Genomic DNA, 26,805 nt, shown 5'->3' on the forward strand with positions numbered 1-26,805 from the left:
CTTCAGCGGTAAGTATAAAACCGGTCAGGTCAGGGGTGAGTAGGTGAACTAACGGATGGAAAAGGGATCTTAAAGCTGGATAAACAGCACTCCAGATCGATACCCTTACGGGGCTTTGGAGCGGAAAACAAAAACACATTATAATGCGGAAAAATCCAATAGATGTTGAACCTGATGAGACAACATCCTGTCATCTGGTGTCCAACTAGTGTAGGGGTTTATCAAACCTGAATTAATTGTATTATATTAAATTCATAAGGTCAAAATGTGGAGGGACATACAATTATATATCAAATACATTTTAACAATAGATAATTATTGAGTGGCAGCCTGGTTAATGTGTCAGCAGATGTAAAATGATGATTAAATGTACATCACGTTATAATAAAAGGGGACGTTATGCATCGTAAGGTCCAAATACTAGAGGTCTTGATTTTAGTGTGACATGTTGATATTTAAACCAGCAACATTGCAGATTAAAAACTTTAATGCTTCTGTTTTTCTACATTGCTAAAACAGGTAAGCTGTTTCGGAAAGGTTGCCGATAAGAACAGCGCTTAATGACAACAACATTTCGACAAGAAAATGTAAGATTATTTAGCCATGTGTCGTTTTAAGTCAACCTCCATGTCTGCGGCACACTCCAGCACTCGCTCTTATTTATGAGGATTATAAATTATAAAAGAAGTAGAATTTTTTATGTGCAAGCGTAACTAATGTGCAAGCTGTTCCAAGAAATACAAAGTTTGATGTATATGTTTGATAAAAGACAACATTCTCAAATCATGGTGAAGGACAATGTATTGTATCAAAAATGAATCTGTGAAAACGGTGTCCTTCATTCCTTCAATGTTGTGTTTAAGAAATGTGGCCGTGGGAACATATGGGAGTCTTTGGTTAGATTGTTAGAATAAGATGGAGAGAAATAATACACTTTCCTCCTTCAACCGTGAGTTTTTTTTACCCATATGGAGGCCAAAAAAAAAAAAAAAAAACGGAAATACTTTGTGTATAACTCCTCCATCATCAAACATTGTTGTGCGGAGCTGACAGATTTGACATGGACCTTGTTTTCCAATTTATCCCGAACAGTACCTGGATAGCCTTCTGAGACTGGATGTCAACGATGAGCACTCGATCCAAGGTTGGCTGCGTCACATAAATAAACTTGTCCTTGATGTTGACCGCTGATGACCACACACACCTCTGAACCTCCTCTCCTGGCGAGGTGGGGCACACCTCCTCCTGGAAGAACAAAACACACACACACACATTCTCAGTTAATTGTTTTTCATATCACGGGGAAACACGTCTCATTAAAAAACAATTATCTTCATCCAGACGTTACTCTGTGTTGTTTACGACGAGCGGTCTTATCTCCCGTGCTGATGTGAGTCGTGTTATCTTGGCAACTTAGATAAATGAGCGTTGCAGGGTGCTGACACATATATAGTCCACGCGGCACAAAGCCTGCATACGACGGTTCAGCTTTCAGTCCTGGCAGCTCTCACGTTCCCGGCCAACAAGAACCTCAACCGGCCTGCTGTCTCTGGAGCTTCCCCCCCCCGGTTAATCAAACATTCAGACCCTGTAGGACGATTTAGCGAGCTGCTGGCCAGGAAGGATGAATAGAGTGCTCCGGCATTGAAGGATGAACTCTTTCTTCCATATTTACAACCTCACAGTCAAATGACTTTCCACAGGGCGACAACAGCCATACTGTATATGAAAGCAATCCATCTGGGTACTTTCCCTCTACATCAGGGCTCTAATCCCTTTTTGGGTGAAAATATCTGTCCTTTGACTGCCGGTAAATACAGTTTCTGAGGTCGTTGCCAGTCGGATACAAAAACATTAACAATATGGTGCCCACTAGTCTCTCGTGCAAACCATTTCACAATGTTATTAAGGATCAATGATTAGTGTCAAAACATGGTGAAAAAACGGAGATATCACAGGGGATTGATGTCCAATCAGTCTGTCGGTGGAGGAGTGGACCAATGACCCGAGTGTGATGTGAGGTTTTTAACATTATAACAGTTTACTTTGACGATTGACCTCATTAGCATCCTAATTAACCTGTGATGAGGGTTTTCCCTCAGATGTGATGACTGACTGACCCATTGTTTCTGATGTGTGTCCTCTCTGTGGATGTCCTAAAGCCATGCATATTTTTATTTGACTGTCAAAGTGCCAAGTGAAAGTAAAGAAAATCTCTGGACCTTTTTTTGTTGTTTGACGTTCAATAGATGACACTGCAGCTTTTTTTTTAAATTAATTAACGCAGCACTATCTTCTTTGGTTTACTGCTTATGTTTTATCCGTTGAAAGGAAGGTTAATTTGGGAAGGCATGCAACACTAACATCTAGAGACGTGGTGTTGTTCAGAATACTAAACGATGGCAGTGCTTTGGCATGTTTGGCTTCACAACATTTGTAGCACCATCTGTTAGTGTTTTAGATCTGAAACAAGTTAGGAAGGTCTGTTTTTAAAGTACAGAAATCCCTGCTCCGGCTGAAGTAATCGTGGTCGGTGTATGTTTTGGTCATTGGATTTTCTTTTCACAAATGGAAATTCAAAAACAAAAAAACGACTGGATATTTGATTTTCGTTTTCAAATTGAAAAACCAACATTTAAATACAAGGCGTTTTTCTTTATCATGGTCAAAAAGGGATTTGCTAAACTTAAAAAACGGGATGATTTTCATTTTCTACTTCTCAAAACAAAAAATAAAATCACTAGAAAACAGAAACCAAAAATAAACCCGTTTTTCCAACCTGATCTCATTATTTATTTATCTACAGAGATCGGGCTTAGAATAGACCGGAAACTATTCTTTTACCGTTCTGTTTTAATTTCACAATAAAGTTAGTAGTAATATTTTGTTTTGATATTATTGTTTTTTATTAACTACTAGACGACTGGGTCATGTTAAGACCATCTTTTTTGGTTGCTATGGGTTTTTTCCATCGCTTTTGTGTTACAAATATCAAAACAATAACAAAATAATATTCGTCGTAAACTAAACCGGAAACAGCAGTATATTTTATTTTGTTAACACTGTAAACTTGACAGCCTTTTAACCCAAACCACCTACTGGTTAAAGCACGTTATTGCACGTGTAGAGTAATTGCAATGCAGGAAGATTGTGTTGCTTTTTAATGACTGTTTAAAATGCCTTTTTCTTAATGTCTTTCATTTTTGTAAAGCACTTTTGAATGTGTTATATTTTATGAAAACATTTAAATATTAAGAGTACATACAACATAGTGGGAAAGTAGAAGGTCAATTATATAAATATAGAATAGAAAATATCAAGAAGATACTCAAATGATATCTAGAGTAAAACAGTTTAGTGCCTGATAGGAGGATGTGCTAACTAATAAGGCTTTATTTAAAGAAATGTGCAGAATACGACAGTGTAATGGTGGAGGTACACACATTGATAGATGTCTTGTATGCACTGTTGAGGAACCTGTGACCCAAGTTTTTCATTCATTGCATAACTACACTGTTGTGTATATGATATGTCAATAAACCTTAGAAAATCTTGAAATCTTGAAAGGGATGTACAAAATAGCAATTATATACAGTCTTTAATGAACTATTAGAGAATAACGAGTAATGAATATGCTTTAAACGGATCTGCAGATAAATATTTAGTCTTCTCAAGCACCAACTATCAAATATCTCGCCTGATTGTTGGCACTTGACAATCACCTTCACTGAATTTCATTCAGGTGTAACTAAAGTCTGATTTAAGGGCTGTTTATATTTCACATCATTAATCCAAATCTGTAAAGTAACTAAAATAAATGTAGTGGATTAAAAATACCAGGTTAACCTTAAAGAAAGCCCTCAGGATTATAAAAGACCCCCATCACCCCAGCCACAAACGGTTCTGTCTGCTGCAGTCTGGCAGGCGGTACCACAGCATTCGGACTAAAACCACCAGACACAGAGACAGCTTCATCCCACAGGCCAGAAGACTATTAAACACCTGAACTTAGAAATAACATTCATCTGGCTGCTACTTAGAAATTATTTATCTAATATATCATATTCCAATCACTTGTATATAGACTCTTATTGCACTATTTCACTATTTTTTTTGTGTATCTGTTTTATTGCGTAGCACTGTTGGAGGAGCCTGTGACCTAAGGGGGGAGGAGGGGGGGTAGGACACGTTCGATTCCTGTTTTGAATAGTATGCCATCGATGGGTTTCATTCCATTTCAAAGTCCTTTTGGACGCTCTGTGTAAACGTCGCGCATCCAATCACAGAGGTTGAGGACTGATCACGGGGTTTGTCAAGCTAAGCACATGGTGTAGTCCCAAACGATAGCTGAGGATTCTGGGTAGTGTAGTGTCTTCGGCCATCCTAAAACTCCGAAAAAATATTTGTTTCTCCGAATCGAAGGGGGAAAATCCAAAAGCATTGCACACAATTCAAACCAATCAATGTTGTGTAATTAACAAGGATAATCTGGTGTAGTGCAGATATCACTGTAAAATCAATCGACAGTAAGGAGAATAGGCTACTTACTTCCGGGTGTAAAATTCTCCGTTATCCAATGGACGCTCGTAATACAATACAGGGGACATGATCTTTATCTTTTAAATAACGTTAACTAAAGGGAACAATCTATTGGACACAGCTGAAGCTCTGGCCTTCCTTAAAAACTAACTCATTTAATAAAAATCAAAGTTTCATTACACACAATGCACTGTTTTTTGAGAACACAAATTCGTAATTAATGTAATTTTTACATTCTGACGAAAAATAAAAATAATTATGAATACAAATAAAATAAAAGAAGCCTCCCGTGAGTTACTACAAGCTATAAAGTAGATTTAAAAAACGTTGTATAGAATAAAAGCTCACTGCGGGACATTGTAGAAATGCGTGTGTGCACCAGGACAAAGGAGCCTCATTCACTTTACATTGGGGTTGTTTGCGTGGTGCCGACAAGTAAATGTAACAAAGTTCGTGACTCCACCACGCATTGTGGTGTTAAGAAGTCGTGGTGGAGTCACACATTCTGGTGAGATCAGGTTGCGTTTTTCATATTCTGCTACCGGAAGTTGTCTTTCAAAATAAGAGCGCAGATGAGGACGGTCAATCCGTGTATCTATGGTCCATTTGTTTTCACAACGAAAACAGCCAAGACACATATTGAGCCCAGAAAATGAATGTTATTAAGGGCTGTAAATATAATAGGCCTATGTCTAAAATGGACAACATTGTTAGGAGATTTAAACTATACAGCGATTCTGCACTGTTGAACCCCGTGAAGCTCCTGCAGTCACACGCTGTGGCCATGTTGTGCTGTACATATCTGACTTTATGCACCTCAAGAAGAGAGAAATCGAACATCTGATGCCCAGCTGAGGGTGTGGACGGAGGCGGCTGTAATATTTCACAGTTGGTATTACATATGTCTGTAAATGTGTGGGGGAAATGCATGTATATGATTCATGTGGTGACTGACAGCTTCTAAAGAATGCATGTATGTATTATGTTCCCGTTATTATGGAAATGTCCTTAGAAAAAAAGCACTGTGTGTATTTCATGGATTCACTTTAATCCATACCACATACGGCATTATGCAGCACTGGAACCATGCCAGGGAAAGCACAATGCTGCATTGTATTGTTTGGAAAAAAGAAATCATAAATGCGTATAAACTACTGCTTTATATTGCTCTCACTTGTAAATGTGATGATATTTAAAGAGCTGTGTTGACAAAATGATGTGTATGCTTCTCCCCAGCTATGCCACTGGATGATTTGTAGTACTAATATATTTGCCACACCACATCAACAACGTCATCTGTGGGGAGGGGAACTGCGGTAAAAAGTGAAACGGCAACATCTCAAATGTCAGACAGAGGAATTCAAAAGCGGCAACACTTGCTTTTATTTCTTAAAGGTGTTTCTGTAACGCCTCGATCCAAACTGCTGTAAACTTGGAGAATGATGGGATGTGTCGGGTTCAGAATATTGCAGCATGTGCTGTTTGTCAAATGGTTGACAACTCAAATGGAATTTAAGCTTACAACCCTAATAACCACATTTTTAAATAACCCTAATCCAATACATAATTACCAGACAGAAGGCTATGTACATTGTTTATAGATTTACACCCTGATTCTTCTTTCTTTTTTTGTTCTATACTAAATTGTGAATCAGCACAATGGAAAAATTAGGAGCTCAGAAAAAGCTTCCGTTGAAATTGATGGGTAAGAAACTAAAGTAAGAGCACTTTATTTCGGTTAAGCTACAACAACAAAAATGAAATTTAAAAAGGTACAATTATGCTGTATTTTTATTTAAATTTGTATTTAAATAATCATAATGCAAACTTTTTCCTACAATTAATCTGCATTATAGACTGCATTTCGAGTTTCATTTTTAACACACGTTGTAAATTGAATCAAAACAAAACCTCATCAAAACGACTTAGTATAACATGAGGGTGTGGCTTAAAGCATGTACGTTAGGCAGCCGACTTCTGGTTGCACACAGGACATGAATAGCGGCCTCTTGGGTTAGTTGGACCCTCTCATCCACCCCAACCTCCTCCCTGCACTTTGATTTGATTAGATGTAGGTTTTGGGAAAGTCATTTTTAAGAGGCGAGGCTAACATTGTACATTTTCAATACATACCCACGATACTTCCAAATGTCTGACTAATAAAGAAAACCTTTGAACATCAAAACAGGACTCCACACAATGCTGTGGAAGCTTGAAAACATGTACGCCTCTTATCGGTCACAGAGGGATGAAAGACAAATATACCTTCCGGACCGACTTTAACACAATTGGACAACACAGTGTTTCCCGCTACTGTGTGTATCGCAGTAAAACACTATATGGTACTTAAGGATAATGGATTGGCTGTGTTATTACCATAAACAAATCAATCAATGCTCCTCAGTGAAGGAAGAAACGTGAGCTCCATGTGTTCGTGAAGCAATCCCCACATGACAGAACCGGAGCTGGCATCACAGCGTTCACAGTGATTGATATCCTAATACAAGCACACCTCTCGGAGGAACGCTCCGCTGATTGTTGTGCATTCATGGCATCGCTTCATGTATAACAGCCATCCAATCAGCGGCCGGCTCCTGGATGGGAAGCTGCTCAGGGGAAAGCGTCCGTTCAAGAACACATGTAAATCTAACAGGTATCCATCAGCGACTCGCTTTGAATATTTTTCTGCTAAGAGGCTTTGGGGATAAACTGTGCGTTGGTGGGGGAGGCCGGGTGTACAGACTCCTCTGAGAGGTGAAGCCCCCTCTGACGGCATGTGGTCTTTAAATAGCAAACACACCAGTGTACGGTGGCCTTCGAGTCCACTGGGCTTCGTTTTCTGGAGCTAGCAATATGAGACAGAAGAACTTGTGACGATCTGCCCGGGGAAATCAGGTCGGCTGAATCAGTGATTACATTATACGGGTAATATATCACATTTCTGCATGAACAACTAGTCTTATGTTTTATAAGATGTTGATTTAAACTTAGATTATTCCAAATGTATATATAACACATTTCAAACCCAGAAAAACTAAATCTATTTAAATGACCCATGTCATGCTTTTCCGGTTATCACCCGTCCCCTTGTGTTATGAAGGTTTGTCTGCATGTAAAGGGTCTGCAGAGTCACAAACCCTCAATGTACACCCTGTAGCGAGTAAAACTCTGACACAGAAAATACTTGTCTAGCTGCCCCAGAACGCCTCGTTGGACATTTCTCTTTTTCCATTTGTTTGCTTCCCGGGTTCTGTGACGTGTGAACACCCAGATCAACAAGGATTGGCCCAAATGGACCAATCCGCGGAGCTCCTCACACACCAGGATCCCTTGGCTAACTAGCAGGGAGTCCCATTGACTTGCATAGAGCTCCCTGAACGCTGGCAATAGACGAGTTGGGATGGCGTAGAAATGCTCTCCGCAGACCCATTCTCACAGCGTTATAAACCTTTTTTCTCTCAACATCAAGCCACACTTATTGTTTTTACTTCGGCTGTGAGTGTTTGTGTGCTCAGGATGAGTTTCGCTGTGTCCCGCTGTATCGCCGACCCGGAAACCTGTCTGCTCCTCGCAGAATCTCGCAGCAGTGGCTCGCAGCAACGAGCCTCGCAACGTCCCAACCAATCGGAGCACACTGGGCTCACAGGGGGGGGGGGGGGCAGCAACAAGCAGCAACTCCAACAAGCCGTTTAGGACACAGGGTGAATACACATACTTCACAGAGATGCTGTTTGAGAAACCAATGTGAGTTTGGAAAATTGCACAATATAAATCTATTCTAGACCTCAACAATGGAAATACGATTAGCAGAAATGACATGTGACCTTTAAGCTAAAAGGTACATTTCCTTTAGTGCTCTTTAAGGGCGTACTTTGTTTACCTTTTTGGACCTCGTTATGCTTGTCAAGGATAACTTTACTTTTTAACAAGGTAGGATTTAAGTCATCAGAAAACTCTTATTTGTTTGAGTAATAACGTGAGCAGATGTGGCCTTTAGCGAGTCGCTGTCTCACCGGTTCACGTGGAAAACATCTTTTTTAAGAAGCACAACTGCTCTATTTTTCGTTTAACCAGCTCTCACCATTTGATTTGGAGAGGAGGAGACCTCTGCAGATAATTAAGCTCCCACTTTATATCTGCACTAATCAATGGTTTTAAAGTGTGCAGACACATTTACTACGCATTATAAGAAAGGGGTCGCTTGTAAAGACAAACCCTCTCAGCTCCATCATCCAGCTATGGATCTTCTTAAATCCACAGCACACTTTAGCATCTTTCAGATCATTAATGTGGTGTTAAACTTTAACAAGTTTGGTTCAGTCTGACCCCGATCAACAGCAGCAGCTTCCATATAAATAAGAATTCTGATAAACCCACCGAACAGCCAGATATTTCCCTCAGGAGTAAGGGCAGACCGTAAACAAACAGCGCTAAGAGTGAGAGAGAGAACGTTGGAATTACAAGGCGGACATAAACAAGACGCTTAATGAATGCTAATGTTGCTCTGGGGCTGCTGGATGTGTATAGGGCTAACTGTTTAACAGGCAACACACAATAACAACTTTATAATGTGACATTTCCATATTACATGTATGTATCTGTTTGCACCGACTTCTCTGTGCAGCCTTTCTTCCAAAACATACACATGTTGACGTTACATGTCTATATTGTGTGTCTGCAACACCCGATGTGTGCAGCCCCTTTTTACATCAAGCTAAACAAAAATTCAAATAGTTTTGAATAGTTTCATAGCACTTGGGTGTTTTAGTATTATAATTGTTTTCTCTATGTTCTATATCCTTCATCTCTGTTTCATGAAAACCACACATTCCTTAAATCCACAAAGGAACATGTCATTTGACTTGTAGACCACAACATACATTATTTTCGTTAAAGAAAATATTCTTACTCGATGTGGTAAATGGTGCCACACCCTAATGAGCTATTTGTATAAAGACTTCCAAACTCGTTGACATCATATCAAACAAATCATGACACATGCATTGCACTTCAACACATTTACGTGTGTGGCGCAGTGGGTTGTGCGTAGGTGTTCGGATCAGGGGGTCACAGGTTCAAACCCCACTGCAGTCAGCATGTCGTTGTGTCCCTGGGCAAGACACTTCATCCCAAATTGCTCCTTCCTGCGGGGATTATCCACAGTATTGAGTATGTAAGATGCTTTGGATAAAAGCGTCTAACAAGTGACATGTAATGTTTTAATGTAATTTAAAGATAGAGATCATGCAGGTTCTCTCAATAAATGAAACACATTTTCTGTGTGCACATCATATCTGTATGCACTAAGCTATTGGCATGATGTTTAAAGGCTGTGACTACATTTACAGCAAGGGGTTTCTAGGTCAGGACGCTGAGTCTTTACCTGCTCGGCTGCATTGGAATAGGAATCCCAGTATAAACTATATTGACGCTCATGATTGATTTCAGTAGCTGTTACTGGGTCAGCCAACAGGACGCACGTCAAGGCCAGCGGATAATGAATCACACCGGTCACACATTAACACATTTTACCATTCCCAGTTAACTGTTTACTCACAGTGGCTCATCGTAAGAGAAAAGGATTTATCATAAATGTTTTAGTATGTATTGCTTCATAGTGCAACATGTAGACTTCTGATTTATGCCACTGTTGATCGCCCACTTTTTCAAGAGATTATCTGGTTCTTTACAAGGTTTTCTAATGCAATGAAATAAAGATTGTGATGGGGAGTTTTTGCCAAGCATCAATAATTCAATTTCTTTGGACGTGAAAGATGTCCATGTGTTTTGCGCACTGACTTCTTAGATACAGATTATGTTGCAAATGCTTGTCTGATTTTCTTAAGATATCCATATTTCAGGGTTTAAGCAGTAAATGTGCTGTTCATTGTGTTTTGATATACTGTTGAGTATAATGCTTGAATACTAGTGACACTTTCCAAGGGGAATTCCCCCTGTCTGCAAACAGTTGCTGTGTTACATCCCAATATTCACTCTCCACTAACTCCCAAGAAAACATGTGTTTATGCTGCAAACCTTTCTTTCTGCTGTCAGGTAGCGTACTGTGGGTTAATTAGAGTTTGTTGTTGTTGTTGGCTATAAAAGCAAAACAAAAATGAGGTGAAAGACTAAACTGCTTAATGGAAATGACAGAAATTGTAGAATCACAAACAGGATGTTGGTTAAAAACAATCAGAGCTAACATGTCGGTTGCATGCCTGAGTAAAAGAGGGGACATGTTAAAGTATGATTTGTAAAATTAGGAAGGCTTGAACAATTATTTACATGTTTTAAGGTTATTCTTACATTAATTATCTCCAGTGAACAAAAGATGAACCTCTATCTGAATGTATGTATATACCATAATAGCTGAGGATCATGGGTACTGTACCAAATCCAACCAAATGAGTAGAATGTGACTAATAACAAACTAACTTGAAATAATAAAGATTGATAATCAAAAACACAAGTTAAATTAACCAGGTGACTGCTGTGTTTCCTGTTAACTTAAAATAATATAAAATAAACAGTAAGATATGGAAATAATAACATCAGTAAAAGACGATTTATGTCAAGGGCTCCTCACAGCTTCCATTTACACAGATGACTGAGGTATTTCAGTTCAGAAGAATCACTATAATATAAACACAACCTTAACCCTCAATCTGACCGATTTACTACTTTCATCAATCATAACTTTTTTGTTTTAGATTCGATTGCATTAAGGCGATTTAGTCAACTTTGTAACACCCATGGTGTGACCACCATAAAGAAAAGGAATTGGCAACCATCCGGATCGAAACACACACACACACACACACACACACACACACACACACACACACACACACACACACACACACACACACACACACCACACACACACACACACACACACACACACACACACACACACACACACACACACACACACACACACACACACACACACACACACACACACACACACACACACACACACACACACACACACACACACACACACACACACACACACACACACACACACACACACACACACACACACACACACACACACACACACACACACACACACACACACACACACACCACTTCAGGGGACATTACATTGACTTACATGCATTTCCTGGAGACTTATCCTAACCTTAACCTTAACCAAGTCTTCACCCTAAAATTAATGATTCCCCTCATGGGGACCTCCAATTTGTCCCCATAAGGGAGGCAAGTCCCCACACGTGACTGTGTAGACAGATTTAGGTCCCCACACACACATGGATCACACCTGGCACACGCAATACATGTTCAGTGTCTATTCTTTGTATATGTACTGCAGTTTTTCATGTATATCAGTAAGTCTGATACACTATGTACAGTTTGAAAGGGTGTTAAATGAAATTTGGAGAATGATTAATGGTTTTTGTGTTACAGTTTTTCTCGATTGCTAACACACTAAAATGCTACATAAAGCACAATTATTTTAACTGACACTCAAAGAGCAAAACATCGGCTCAAATCTCCAAAACTCGAAACACCTTTTCAGCTTTTCACACAATTTGCAAATCAACATGGCACTTTTTGCAAACACTGCACACGTTTCTCCACGTAAGACACAGGAATCTGACATAAAGTCACGTGTTGGCAGGTTTAGAACACTGATATTCAAAATGTCTCACACATGGACCAATGATCAAGAAACACGTTCCACCTGACCAAACACCTGGTAGCATAATTGTTGGCTCATCAATCAGGATGTTAGCACTATGAAAAGACCACAGGTGAGTACTTTCTTACAGAAACAATGGAAGCCACCATGGAAGCAAGAGGAAGAGGAAGAGCTGTCTGAGAGTGAGAGGAGGAGGAAGAGCTGGGCTGAGAGTGAGAGGAGGAGGAAGAGTACTCTCTAATGAAATTAAATGAAATGTTATCAACCATTATTTGACGATGAGAGAGGCTGGACAGAGGGTTGAGCCTAATCTAAGCCGATGTACTGTCGCCTCTGTAATCCGGACACTTAAGACTTGATAACAGGTTAGTTACCAGTTTGTAGCTCTGCATAATTCATGATATATCAGAGCTTATATCTGTTGTGTGAAACACTTCATTCCTGTAATTGAATTGTTGGCATGTTGCATACTATAACTGTACACAAATCCTGCACAATGTACTGTGGTACACTTACTTTTATGCAACACAGACACTGACCGACCACTATGTCTTTGTTTATCTGGAGGACTGAGAAACAAAGAGGTGGAAGGCTAAGGGTTTCCAATGAGGCAGGAAGCAGCAGCTACAAACTGGGTTTTGGCAAACAATGCATCACACTTAGAGAGATCCGAAGCATAGTAACTATGTGCTGAGATGTTGCACAATGTTGTTTTTGAATAAAATGTGATTTTTTTTGTGATTTTTTTTACTGTGTTTCTGTAAACTCAAGCAATCTTTCTCCGCAGAAACCTCTATGTGCCGAGCATAGCCCAGAACAGATGAAAGTGCTTTAGAGTATGCTCAGCAGTGTGTAGTTGGGTGGTCAAACCATATTTGGTGCTAACGTTTGCAACAGGTAAGTGTTTATGTAGTTTTGAGTGCAGTTCTTCACCTAGCAGGAGACATGAGGTGTTTTGCACTTTGGGTGTGGGGTTTTGTGAATTGTGTTTAGTGTTCTGAGAAACTGAGCAATTACAAAACAAATGTGTGTTAGCAATCGAGAACAACTGTAATGTAATAGCAGTTAAAACAGGACCGGTAGAATTTGACCGCGAACACCAAAGTAAGGGGGGGGGGGGGGACAAAGACAATAGGAGAGAAAGGCCTAAAAACCTTTCTTTAAAAAAAAGCCTTTTTATTAAACTTGTGTTTCTTTCCATTCCATTACGCCGCTTGTAAAACTTTGGGATTGCTTTTAGCAATGAAAGGTGCTTTTCAAATACAATGCATTATTATTATTATTAACTCATCTTTAAAACATAAAAAAACAAAAAGCTGACTCACCTGCAGAGCTAGCAGCTTCTCACTGGGCTTAATGTGTCGCTGTATCTCACACGCCACAGGCTGAATGACTTTAATACCGTCTTCATAGAACACATAGAACATGTTTCCAATGCCGAGACCTGAACGAAAAAGCAGAAACAGACTTGTCACACACTGTGAAGACCCCAAAATAGCATATGAGACTGCACAGTGTGAACATTTGCAACGGAAATAAGCCGACAACATTGTTATCTACGTTCAAAGCATCAAATCATTTAATCCCCCTCATCACAGTTCAGTAACCCTATTACAAAAATTCAATTAACTCAGTTTAATGAATCCTATAGTGAAGCAGAAGCAGTCTAGACGTACCTTCTTCTCGCCACAAAATGTTTGCCACTGTGAGGGAGAAAAAGAGGAAAGCGTGGTTAAAAATCAATGCAAGAATCAATGGGGTCCCTTTGTGAGAGCTACCCGAACACTAACTCCTATTGAGGCAGAGAGGAGAGCGGGCCGCATTAAAGTTTTATGGAAACTGACTCTCTGACACCACACCTCGTGCATCAAACAATCGATAGAGCCCTCTGCTTGGAAATCATTTGATACCAAACACTGGAAAACGGAGTGCAGTCAACACAACACAAGTACTGTAAAGCGTGTATGGTTTTTGCTGTACCACAAGTATGCTGATGTTGTGGAGTTAAACATGTGTAGACATCATTATTAGTTATAAATTACGATTTATAATAGGTTGTGAATTTCATTTTTATGAGATTGTTTCCTTTTGATGTTTTTGAGTTCTGTTTCTGGTGGGAACACTTTCCCGTTGCACATCTTTTCCCATTTCCTGTATGTCATTTCCGCTTTCCCCTGACATTGAAGTGAGTGTTCAAGGAGAACATTGTTTTTGTTCTCCGAATAAATGCCAGAAAACTCCCCCGATGCTTCGCTGTCGTTAATTGAAGGATAACAGGTTATGACCCGTTACACTGAGAGACATGAAAATAGACTAATACATTCAAAATCCAAGACATCAGATCGTCAATACGGGCCGTATGGATAAGACACCTTAGACACCCATGAGTAGTCCACAGGTTTCAAGCTCAGATGATTATCATACGTCATTAAGAGGGATCAGTGTGTTCCTTCTTCGGTGGCAAACCCAGTCCTGCTCCCATAGCGGGTCCTTTCTCATTACATTCACTTAAAGGTAACTAATGACGGGGAAATGTCGAATGAAAGCCACATAACAACCTGAGTGCTTTAGTGGCTGACCTGAAAAGCACAGCAGCTGTTTGATTTCAAAAGCAGCCACTGGAGAGAAAATAAGCCATCACTTAACATTACATGACTAAGGAGGGATGTGCTAAGGAGAAAAAGTAGAGCTATTATAAAGTTATTTTGGATGTCAATTCTGCTGCTCAATCATTCTTATCCTCCGCCACAGCAGCCGCAGTACTATCCTCTCACGCTGGCTTTTTAACCGTGACCTTCTCTCTCATTGTTCACCCGTCCCCCGGTCTTCCCTTTGCTTCCCCGTCTTCAGGTTACAAACCAATCTCCAGCTCAATTCACATCCGTTTCTAATCTCGCCTCTATTGCAATGCTCATTCCCGCAGCCTCGTGCTCGGGTGGACGCATGCAGAGAGGGAAACGGGGAGACAAAGCCGAGCAGACACCGTGTGTCGTTAGTCAGCCTTAATCTCTCAAAAGTGCTTCGTCAAGTGTTTCCTGTGCACTCTTGCATACCTTCATCTCATTAAAAGTTACACACAAAGGAGTAGGGTGTATAGATAGGAGGGACAGAGACGGAAGGGAGGGAAGGGAAGGGCAAAAACAATACCATTTATTTGAGATGTGCCAAAAAATGGAGAATGGAGAAAATGGGAAAGAGGAGTTGAGATGAGATCTTGTGTGCCCGGGTCTTTTCCAATAGCCCACAGTATTGATGCTATTCATCACTTGGCAGAGAGACTGTGGCTGTTCTGCTCATACAAGCAGCCCATACATCAACGTCATCATCCATATAACAGAACAAGCCGGCTGCCACTGTAGGCGGTGAGTTCACTCTTTCTGGCCGTAATAACTGTGTTTCCACCGGGGTCCAAACATTGGGAACGCCATGCTCTGCCTGGACTCTGCACTTCCTGCCCATCGGCAAGGTTACATAAATCCAATTTGTTTACGGGAGCAGTGGCAGTGGGCCAAAACGCCTTTGGTGTTTACCATAGTGGCATGACAGGATGACAGCGGATGCATAATAAAAGAGTGATTGTGTCGGAGTAGACGCATATGCAGAATGTAACTGTGGAGCCTGCGGTGTGAAGGCTTTCCACGTCTTCCAGAAGTTTCTTGGAAATGTGCTGCTTTAATCATAAGGACAGATATTATAGAATGCAGTAGTCACTTTCTATGATGAAGCAGAACAGAAATGCAACTCCAAAGGGGAAGTAAATATCTCTGTCTTTTTGCTTTTTTCCTCATCTGCATTGATACAAACCGTTTCAGTGCAGTGACTCATTACATGCAGCACAGGTAACGCAGATATCCATGGCTGCAGCAATGCTAACAAGACTTCAGATGCAGCTGCCAGCTCCCACTTAAAGCACATTGGATTAAAACGCCTCAGGACCCCCCGCCTTGGGTTTTAGCTAAAGCCTCTAAACCTGAACATCAGCAGAAATGTGAATTTGCATCAATGTCTTGTCTTTTTCAAATTTTCTCACGATTGATTCTCTATAAAGAAAGTGTCCTGTTTATATTTGTTCTTATTAGAATCAAGGATTAAGAGGACTGACTTTGAGAGAGCTGTGAAAATAAGCTTCCTACTGAATGCAACAGGGAGCTACAGTATACTTAGTGTTATACCTGAGGATGTTTTATTTTATTTTATGGAGAAATACTTTGATTTGAAACTAAGTTTAAGAGGCATTCAGGTATACAACTGGTGATACCATATTTTTCTTAGTAATAATAATTTTCATAATTATTACAATTGTTTTGAGGCACTTTATAGCATACAGTTCATAAAAACTCTACAAGTTTAAAAGGAAACACCTGAAAAACACACAAAAGACATTCAACGCAGACCCAAATGAAGAGAAAAGGAGAATAACATTTAAAGGTGGGGTAGGTAATTTTGGAGAAACCAGCTCGAGTGCGCTAGAATTTGAAAATACACAGCCGGAAAAAATCTGCCACTTCCTTCAGACTTCCTTATAGAGCCCCTCCTCCAACACACACGAACGCGCACATGACCAATGAGGACACGAGATCAGTTTGTGCCCCGATGGAAGGCTGACAGGCAGGTAGGCCATCCGGTTACTTTAATCGGGCCGGCTCAGATGATTGGTCGTGCTTTTTACAGCGCCACGGCTTCCACAGATGATATTTTTTTATGGATTTTTTGTCAAAGCACTTAATCAGATATGCATTGCTATCGGAATGTTCAGAGCATTCCATGGAATATAACAAAAAGTGTTTCTCGAGCCGGTTTCTCAAACTTACATTCCCCACCTATAAAGGAAACAGAGAATGATGAATATTACAGTCTCAACCAACCCTAACGATCATAACTCACAATGTGCCGGTCCATACCTATACTATTTTTTCTACCCTGTCTGTTGCTTTTAACCCCAAACCCATTGGTTCCTACAGTTTTTAACTATGTCTGGGCTTTGTAGTTGAATTTGACTTTACTCAAACTGCTGTTAATATTGTTTTTTGAGGACCAATGATATGAATATTGACTATTTGTCAGAAATGTTTTGAATATTTTTTTAACAATGGCACCTCTATGGCACAGAGGGATAAGATATATCAGGCGTTGGCTCTACTACAGGCAATACTTATTCAATTCCTCTTTGTTTTGTTTTTTTATTCAAATAATTTGTATATTGTTGGAATAATTTGCCCTGCATGTCCTCCTTCGCCCTCTGACGCAGCTGACCAACCTTGAGCAGCCGTTATCTCCCATAAGGAGGGGCTGCCCTAGCATATTGTTGATGTTGCCAGTTTGTGACCGGGCAACTCTCGGTCAGAGATAGTTATTGTTGTGGGACACCTGGAACACATCCTTCTCGGGGCTTGTTGACTCCAAGGTGTGAAATCTTCGAGGCCATAAGCGTCAGCTGCAAGGGATTCAGTGTCCCCGTCTGTTTAGTCTATCTGTTGATTAGCCTCCTCCAAACTAGTTATAACCTCATGCAAAGGAAGGTCTTGTCAGAATTGATTGTGGCAACTCCCGTGTAGTCAGAACCTCAGACTCTTGACTTGTCTTGTGAATTCTCCGGCTCAAAATAAACCATCAGTGTTTGACATCAAAGCTCGAGCTCTCCCCGTGTCTCCTTTTGAGTCGGTGACTCCTCTTGCATTGCTACACAGAAGTTTCCCCCACATATATAATTAGACGCACGTAGAATATCACCAGCCTCATCTTAAAAATAAAAACTGCTTAATATGTAGTTTACAAAAGGAAAGGTAGAAAAATGCAGTGCAAGGAATTGAGAATCATAAAGCATTGTGACGTATTTCTTTGCATCAACTTGAAAGCACCCTGATTAATTAGACTTAGACATACTTTATTGTCATTTCAACAAGACACAGAGTGTACTATTACAACGGCATTTTGTTGTACTGGCTTACAGGAACAGGACAATATAAAAACTTGCTAAAATTGTACATATCAATAAATAATAGTGACTTAAAAAATAATAGGGGGTCAAACAGGAAGTCATGAAATTGTAACTCTCCGAAAAAAAGCAGAATTACAAGGTATATTTTCCTGCATGATTTGAAAAATGAAAGAGATAGTTTATACAGTAGAGGAGAAGTCTCAAAGGGTAATTTAAACGGGGAGATATTTCATGTCCAATTCAAAGCGTCCACCAACTGCTGGTGGCCTTTCTAGTGCTAAAGCGCTTCACTACTTTATGCTTCTCCCCTGACTTCTTCTCTCTGCTCCACATAGTCGTGACTCACATAGTGATCAAGTCCCCCTTCTGACAAAAGTCTTTGAGCTTTTATGTACTACCCATCCATTTCTCAGGTAGAACATTTTTCAAGACTTTTCTCATTGCTTTTAGCACCTCTGTAAAGATTGACGGCCAACTTCAACGGCAAGTCCCCGGCAGTACAATTTACAGGCAGGTAGAGTCAGGAAGCTTTCTGACCGCGCTAGAATTAAAGCCGGGAGCCTGTGGAGGACTGGGGGCTGTATCATCTTTTTATGAGGACAAGGATTCAACTTAATCCTTGGAGAAAACCACCAGAGAGTTATACAAAATATATAAGCTACTGGAGAGAGTTTGAAACATTGAAGCATGAACAATAAAGTGTCTGTGCTCATCACACACGTAAAGTGCGATAGGAGACACGGAGAGTTAATATGAACCGCCTTACAATGATAGGAAAGGCCAGATTTCTTCTAACAACAGTGCATTTTCAATATAATATATACATTTTAAGTCACAATATCAACATGACCTTTTAGCCAGGTTATGTTAACATTATTTTTGTTTTATTCTGTGTAAAATTATCATCATAAATAAGGAATTGTACATTTTTCTGAGATTATTGTGTGCTTGCTTTGTCCTCCCTGCTTTATGTTTTGCATTGATTAATTCGTTTTGGCAGTATTTTACAGAATGCATGATCTACAAAGTTCTTAAGCTGCACTGCTGTAACCGGGGATTGCATGTATTTTAAACTTCCTGTTGGATTTACAATATTTATTTCGCAAAGCTCGTAGCGTGAAACTCAGCCGACAGTCGGAGCTGCTGGGACTGTGGACTCCTTGTTGCTGACAGCGTGTCCAACACTGTGTGAAAGCCCGCTGTGATGGGGAAGGACGCCTCGGATGGGAACATGGACGCTATTTTGGCACGAGTTGATGTTTTCTATTCAGAGGATATGGAGCAGACAGCATGGCCGACAGAGTAAAACAGAATCTTTTAGCAGACGTTAGAGTGGAGTGGTGGTTTTCATCGTATCTGAGTGATTGCATTGTTTTCTCCCAACCAATCACTTCACCAGCCGATGTCCCTGATTAGATCTTCCTCTCGGCCTGGATGTGTGAAATTAAACTGTTTGAAAATGTACGAAAGGTAACATTTCAAAAATAAAAATGTCTGTAAAGACGAATGTAATGGTGGAAGAAGTACTCAGATGTTCTTGAGTTAAAGACGTCCTGAGTGAAATTGTGTTCTTAATTATAAGCAAAACATTATTTGCTTTCAAATCTACCTAAATTACCAAAAGTACTCAATATTCATTATGGCAAATTAAGGAATCCTAAATGAAATATTATTAGCTTTTTTTGTTATTATTGATGCATTAAAATGTGTTTATCACTTAATTGTTGCAGATTGAGCTCAGTTGCATTACTTTATATAGTGCTGGGTAACGTAATCTTTATCAACAAACCATTAATGAGGTTGTATCAATAATATGAATCTGCAAAAACTAGTAACTAAAGATGTTACATTAATATAGTGGAGTAAAAAGTCCAATATCTCGATCTGCATTGTAGTAGAAGTATACTCAGGTCAAATAACCTCAAAATTGTATTAAATACAGAACTGTATTAATGTAATTTGTAACATTTCAGCACTGGGCAGGTGAAGTATGTAGAATATATATTTGGGTAAAGTATAGAGAACACATAGCAAAGATTTCATAGTCTATACGAAGAAAACAATAAAAGGCTGAAAAGGGAACAACAGAGAGGATTTACTAGCGAAAAATGATTCATGGTTGAGGGAGGCGGGAGGGTTACATATCAATAATAGTGATCCAACAGTTATTTGCCAAGTTCATACTACCAGCTAACTCTTGAAAATATATATTTGTGTCCATTAGGTTTCATGTGTTACCTGTTTTTAAGTGTCAGTACCTTCACATAAAACAAACCACTCTGTATTTAATCAAAACCTAAAATGGCTAAATCGTTGAAAAATCACACAAAATCTGCAGATGTAATGAGACTCGTAAGTGACTCATGAGTCATGACTCAGTGGGGATGTTTTGCAGTGCAGCTCTTTCCAGCCCACTAGAGTTTCAAGACTTTGTGTTCCCGCTGAAGAACGTAAGGGTCATATATTACTTAACGGGCCTCGACAGTGAGTCATGAAGTATTGAGTAAAGAAAAAGGAATATGAAGTGAAGAGTTCGCACTGCAGTCGTGAGTGGAGACCAGAACAAGATATGAAGCAGTTCTCTCTACCTGATGCCCGTTGACCCGTCAAATGTAGGCTTACTGTGTATTGTTATGTTACATATGCACTAAATCTACAAAATAAGCTATAGTTAAGGGTAGAAACTACTACCCTAATCCGGGTCTGGTGGGTAGTTTTTTCACGAAACTGTGTCTCAGGGCTTCTTAATATTTAAAAACCTATTAAAGGTGGGGTAGGTAAGTTTCAGAAACCGGCTCGAGATACACTTTTTGTTATATTCCATGGAATGCTCTTAACATCCCGATAGCAATGAATATCTTAAGTGCTTTGACACTTTGATGGCCTACCTGCCTGTCAGCCTTCCATCGGGGCACAAACTTATCTCGTGCCCTCATTGGTCATGTGCGCGTTCGTGTGTGTTGGAGGAGGGGCTCTGTAAGGAAGTGGCAGATTTTCTCCGGTTGTGTATTTTCAAATTCTAGCGATCTCGATCCGGTTTCTCAAACTTACCTACCCCACCTTTAATGTGTCATACTCACCTAACGGTTAGAAACTCAGCTAACTGAAGATACGAACCATTTTAAGGAAACAAAGCACAAGTCTCACAAGAAGCGTCTAAATGAGGCCTGAGCGAAAAGATGCTAACACAGTTAGCACAGAACTCAAGGTATAAATACCCTTATTACTTATCGTAACTGCACATCCAATCCAGCGATTAGCAAACTGAGATTCCACAGATTCCAGAAATATCAGTATCATCTCTGAGCGATCAGAACTCGCGAACCCCCAACTGTTTGAATCTTTGCATGCGTTACCTATCATAATATGCATAAACCATTTATAAAGATACATGAACCTTAGGTAAAGGGACAACTCATTAAAATGTTTCAGCGACTATGAGTTCCCAGATGTCTAATGTAATGTAGTAAAGTCATTAATTAGCAACACAAACACTGAAAGCTTCCTCAAATCTTATTAAAGTCTTAATTATTTGCCAGAGTTCAAGGGTAACGGTTACAGCACACAAATACAACACTAGTGCTGTTGCCATGTGTCCTCTATGCTACACTAATTACCTTCAAAGGACACCAATTTACAACCATATAGTGAAACCTAGGGCACATACTAATAACTGCTCAGTAAATCACCTACATAATAAGAAAATATTATATTGAGATTATTCATACGCAAATACAATACGTCTAAGTAACAGATGGAAGGGTGGCACTAAAGACCATGATATTCTCATTTCAACTACTGTTATGAGACTTTCACTTACACTATTGGAATAATGATATAACTATCACATCTTTAATTGTTCTAGAAGGGCACTTGAGCTAAAGAGAGCAGAGGGGCATCTGATTGAGCCAGTATATACACCACTCAGTCCTTTGAAGATCCCTCATGTGAGGCATGAAGAGCAGCATAATGTACATTAAGTGGAGAAACTGAAGCAACAAACGCTCGTTCGGAGCCTCGCCGATCTTCTGATGCTGCAGGAATAATTGGCACATTTTTGAAGGGCAGTTATTTATGCCAGTTTAGCGGCAGACTGTCAGAGATGGATGGTGCTGTGCAAGCTGGTGACAGACGTTGTTAAAGAGATCTCAAGAGTGGTGACTGCTCAGATTTACCCAAACAATGAAGCAGTCGGGTACATTTGAGAGAAAAACAATTCACTTCAGCGCCTCTGCTGAGGAGGCTTTGACCTTCAAGCTCCTCGGAGGTGAATTCATCTAAAAAAGATCATTCTTGCCTCTCTCATCAAATCATGTTTTTCAGTTAATCTCCGGCCTAATACCTTATTCAGCCCTTTGACAACGGGCTTAGTTAGTTAGATATTCAGCCCTGTCTCCCATCCAGTGTCTGAACGAGGAGCCTCGGGCAGGTCATACACACAATGAGATCATTACTTTCCACATAGTCAGATTTCTCCAATACTTCCAAGTACAATCGCAATGTGCCATTTGAATCTGCGTCTGTTTCAGATCAATGGTATTAGATCAAGGGAAGTCTGGTGCAACAACATGCCCACCAGCAGCTCAATGTGTGTTGGATCAGAGCATCAAACTCTTGGTTTGAAGCATCCTGGATTCTGGGACTTAAAGGCAATGCCACTGTTTGAGGACAATTTAAGTTAGTACTTGTGAACATGGAATACTTTCTGCCAAAGCTAGAACACCAAAGGGACTAACACTTCAAAAACATGTGGGGAAGTAGTAGTTCTTCTGACAGATGGATACAGTTTGAAGCTTTGTTTTGGGTCTTCTGGGATGTGATTACACGCCAACAGTTTGTATTGTTGGCAAGTCAATGACTGTCAACGTTCTCAAAATATGCCCTTTTTCCCTTTATTGTGAAAAAGAGACTATTAAGCTGTCGACATGAACACTATAGAAGTATATGACCATACACATGCAGCCATGCTCAAATCGCTTTTGATCCATCCAAAATGTCCATGGTTGCAAATTACTTTGAACATGAAACACACAGCTGCATCTATATTTCTTCAACTCATTTCTTAAAAAGGTCAAATTTAGAGAATTGATAAAAAGTGCTTATTATAAAATGCAGAAGCCTGATAATGAAGTCTTTTATGAAGTTTAAAAGAAGGTGTGTATATGTTTTCCTTCCGACCAGATATTTGGATATGCATCACGACCCGAGCTTTCAATCTGTCGGCTAGTCGTTTTTTTTTACGACGCACAGACATGACCATAAACAAGAAGGAGGGAGTCTGTCGCAAACTGGGTTATTCTGAAATGTTTCCATTTTCAAAGAGAGATCTTGAAAACTCATCTTTTTCGACTCCACTTCGAGCAATAAAATGACTAACGAAGCACTTATATACTAATAAAGGACTGGCTTATCTAAAGCCAGTTGAGTAGCACTTGAAATGCTTGGCTCTATGAAACCTGATGTACTTATATGATTCTGTTTTCTTCAAGGTTGTGTCTTCCTGGTCGAATGCACTTACTGTAAGTCAGCTAAATGCAATGTAATGTAATGTAATCTTAAACCCTATTAACATCAGAATATACCACATCTTAATAAAAAAAATGCTAATATTGGAGTTTATACGTAGTGGCATAACACAGGTGGTACATAACACCTAAACACTGACTGTGCTTATGCATAGCAGTCATTGTTTAGATGGTATGTACGTTATGGAGGATTTGGGGAATTGGCTTTAAACGTGTATAATGCTGGATTTGTTTTTGACATGTTTTAAATCCAATCTTTGTTGATTGCATTTTTTCTATAATTCCTACCCTGTAGCCTCTCCCTGAAACCAGGATGTGACCACATGTGGATCTACAGACTAAGTGGACCAGTGATTTAGAGAGCCTCTCTGGCCAGAACATGAGGCCATATGGAGCTCGTCAGGATCCACACTGCATGTACTCCAGCCTGGGGGTCCAGATGAGGATTTTGACCAACTGTGATGTATGGGACATAAGTGGGGTACCCAGATGTTACTTTTTGATTACATTGTCGCAGTCTTGATTGGTGAAACTGGCCATTTAATAAATTAGAAATGCCATGGCAAGTGTACGAAAACAAACTGAGTAGAAAACGGTGCTGTATATCGGAGGAAGATACTCAGCACAGGTGACGTCCGCCCTGATTGCTAATGTGTATGTCTCTGTCGGCGAACAACATTACAAATACATTTTTTATTTCTAATTTGATTTCAAGTGCATTCGCTGCGTTTTCCATCTGCTTTACAAGTGCAAGTTACCTCTTCCCCATCATGGCCAGACACATTTCCAGGAAGGTAGGCAGGAAATGGAAACAGTGAAAGCGGGAATAGCAATACACTTTACAGGCCTTGATGGACAATCCCATACTTCAAAGTACACATAAAGAATGTCCAATGCTCTGAGCGGTGATTCAGACGGTGCTTGGAGAAAGAGATAATTAACGGGTGACCTAAAGATCAATCAATCTTCCTACTTGTTCTGTTAAGGTCAGGTTACTTTGACAAAGAACAGCATACACTCATATTTGAGAAGTCTGTTTGTTTTTGTATATTTTTACAATTAACTATAAGTATTGCAATATCTGTATTTTAGCTTTAAAATGTGTTCTTTCTGTTTATCTGGATGATCCTGTCTTAAGTAAGTAAAACATATTTGATTCATATGTGATTCTGTTTGCTGTATTTATATGTAAGTTACTAAAAAAGACCATGCATTCTTTAATCAGACATGTTTCAAACGTTTGGATCAAGACTTGAATGTGGGGATTACATTTAAAATCATTATTGAAGATATTTTTTTATCAAATAGAATTTAAATATTTGAACTTGTAAGAAGAGCATAACTACAGTGGGGACATATGCATACATAAGTGTGAGAGATTCACAACATATCTGAAGTATTGCACATCCAACAACTTCTCTAAGCTTCACAGCAAGATCATGCATTTTTGATATTCCACTGGTGATTTTATTTTTTATATTTTTGTCAATACAGCTTCTTGTCATACATATTAATATTCATAAAAAGGACAAAACACTCAGGTAAAAACAGCTGCTGTACTTAATGAAACTTGTTGTGCCTGATGAATTATGCTGTGTTAACAACGAACAACAGAAATCTGTCCTGGACTTAAACTCGGAAGTATTGACGGCAGCTGGCAGCTCTCCTAGAAAATCTCACCCTGGCGACCTCTCATTGCAGAGCCCAATAACAGATATATGTCCATCTCCAGTGCCTCATCAAATGCCAATACAATGCACATGCACAGAGTGGGTCAACAATCAAACACGCAGCCTACATCCTATATTCCGTTTATCTTCTTACCACACATATGTATATGTTGAAAGTACACACACACACACACACACACACACACACACACACACGATTTTTTTTTAATATTGAAGTTAAAAGCATCAATCTGGTGCACTTTGAGAGCAACATGAAGAGATCTATGGAAACATCTCTCAACACCCAGATGAAACAGAACTGTAAACAGATTTTCTTTTTATTTATGGATATTTTACAAATCACTCCCCTTTCACACTATATTCTTGTTTATTAATAACAACTTTTTTTTTACTGTCATATAGTATTTTATACCCGTTTACTTTAGTCTCTTATTTTTTTATAACTATAATGATCATAAAAGGTGTGCCTTTTCCTCACTGAGCAGAGGTTATCAGAGCCTCTCAGTCTTTCAAGAGAGAGCTCTCTAAAGCTCCCCCCCCCCCCGCGGCAGTAAATTCCAATGTTAATAAAAGCACACAGAAGCTGTATACGTTTTTTTGGAGTTTGATTTAATTAAAATTAACACAAATACAACATTAAAACCTATAATTGCACACTAAAACCATTATTTCAAAAAAAGAACTATTTCACATAAACCTCTGGTTTTTACTGGGGCTGGGGCAGTTCAACTTGATTTCGGGGGGGGGGGGGGTAGTTTATGGACGCTGTACGCAATATAGGCGTAGTTCTGTTAGTATAAGATAATAAGATGTACTTTGTTGATCCAAAATCGAGAAGTGGTGTTGTTATGAAATGGGGCGCCCCCCATTGATTGATGCACCCTTAGCATTCACCTATACAGCCTATGCCAAGGGCTGGCCCTGCACACACACACACACACACCCACCCATCCATCCATCCATCCACCCACGCACGCACGCGGGGGGGGGGGTCTGCAGTTCGGTGGACTAAGGATTGCACCACTGCTTTTTGCAGATGATGTGGTTCTGATGGCTTCATCGGTCTGTGACCTTCAGCACTCACTGGATCGGTTCGCAACCGAGTGTGAAGCGGCTGGGATGAGGATCAGCACCTCCAAATCTGAGGCCATGGTTCTCAGCAGGAAACCGATGGACTGTCCACTCCAAGTAGGGAATGAGTCCTTACCCCAAGTGAAGGAGTTCAAGTATCTCGGGGTCTTGTTCTCGAGTGAGGGAACAATGGAGCGTGAGATGGGCCGGAGAATCGGAGCAGCGGGAGCGGTACTGCAGTCGCTTTACCGCACCGTTGTGACGAAAAGGGAGCTGAGCCAGAAGGCAAAGCTCTTTGTCTACCGGGCCATGTTCGTTCCTACCCTCACCTATGGTCATGAAGGATGGGTCATGACCGAAAGAACGAGATCGCGG

General features: G+C 39.9%; 1 protein-coding gene across 1 annotated transcript in view; it reads right to left on the reverse strand.

Moving 5' to 3' along the window:
- fstl5 (follistatin-like 5) overlaps nt 1-26,805 on the reverse strand; it is a 191,333-nt gene that overhangs the window by 13,167 nt on the left and 151,361 nt on the right. The window contains exons 11-13 of the mRNA XM_034092166.2: nt 13,882-13,908; nt 13,531-13,649; nt 1,096-1,245 (exon numbers count right to left, since the gene is read on the reverse strand). Coding sequence (XP_033948057.1) covers nt 1,096-1,245; nt 13,531-13,649; nt 13,882-13,908 — 296 coding nt within the window. The remainder of the gene's footprint in view (nt 1-1,095; nt 1,246-13,530; nt 13,650-13,881; nt 13,909-26,805) is intronic.

The sequence above is a fragment of the Pseudochaenichthys georgianus genome, chromosome 10 (assembly GCF_902827115.2).
Source record: "Pseudochaenichthys georgianus chromosome 10, fPseGeo1.2, whole genome shotgun sequence".
Taxonomy (NCBI): Eukaryota; Metazoa; Chordata; class Actinopteri; order Perciformes; family Channichthyidae; genus Pseudochaenichthys; species Pseudochaenichthys georgianus.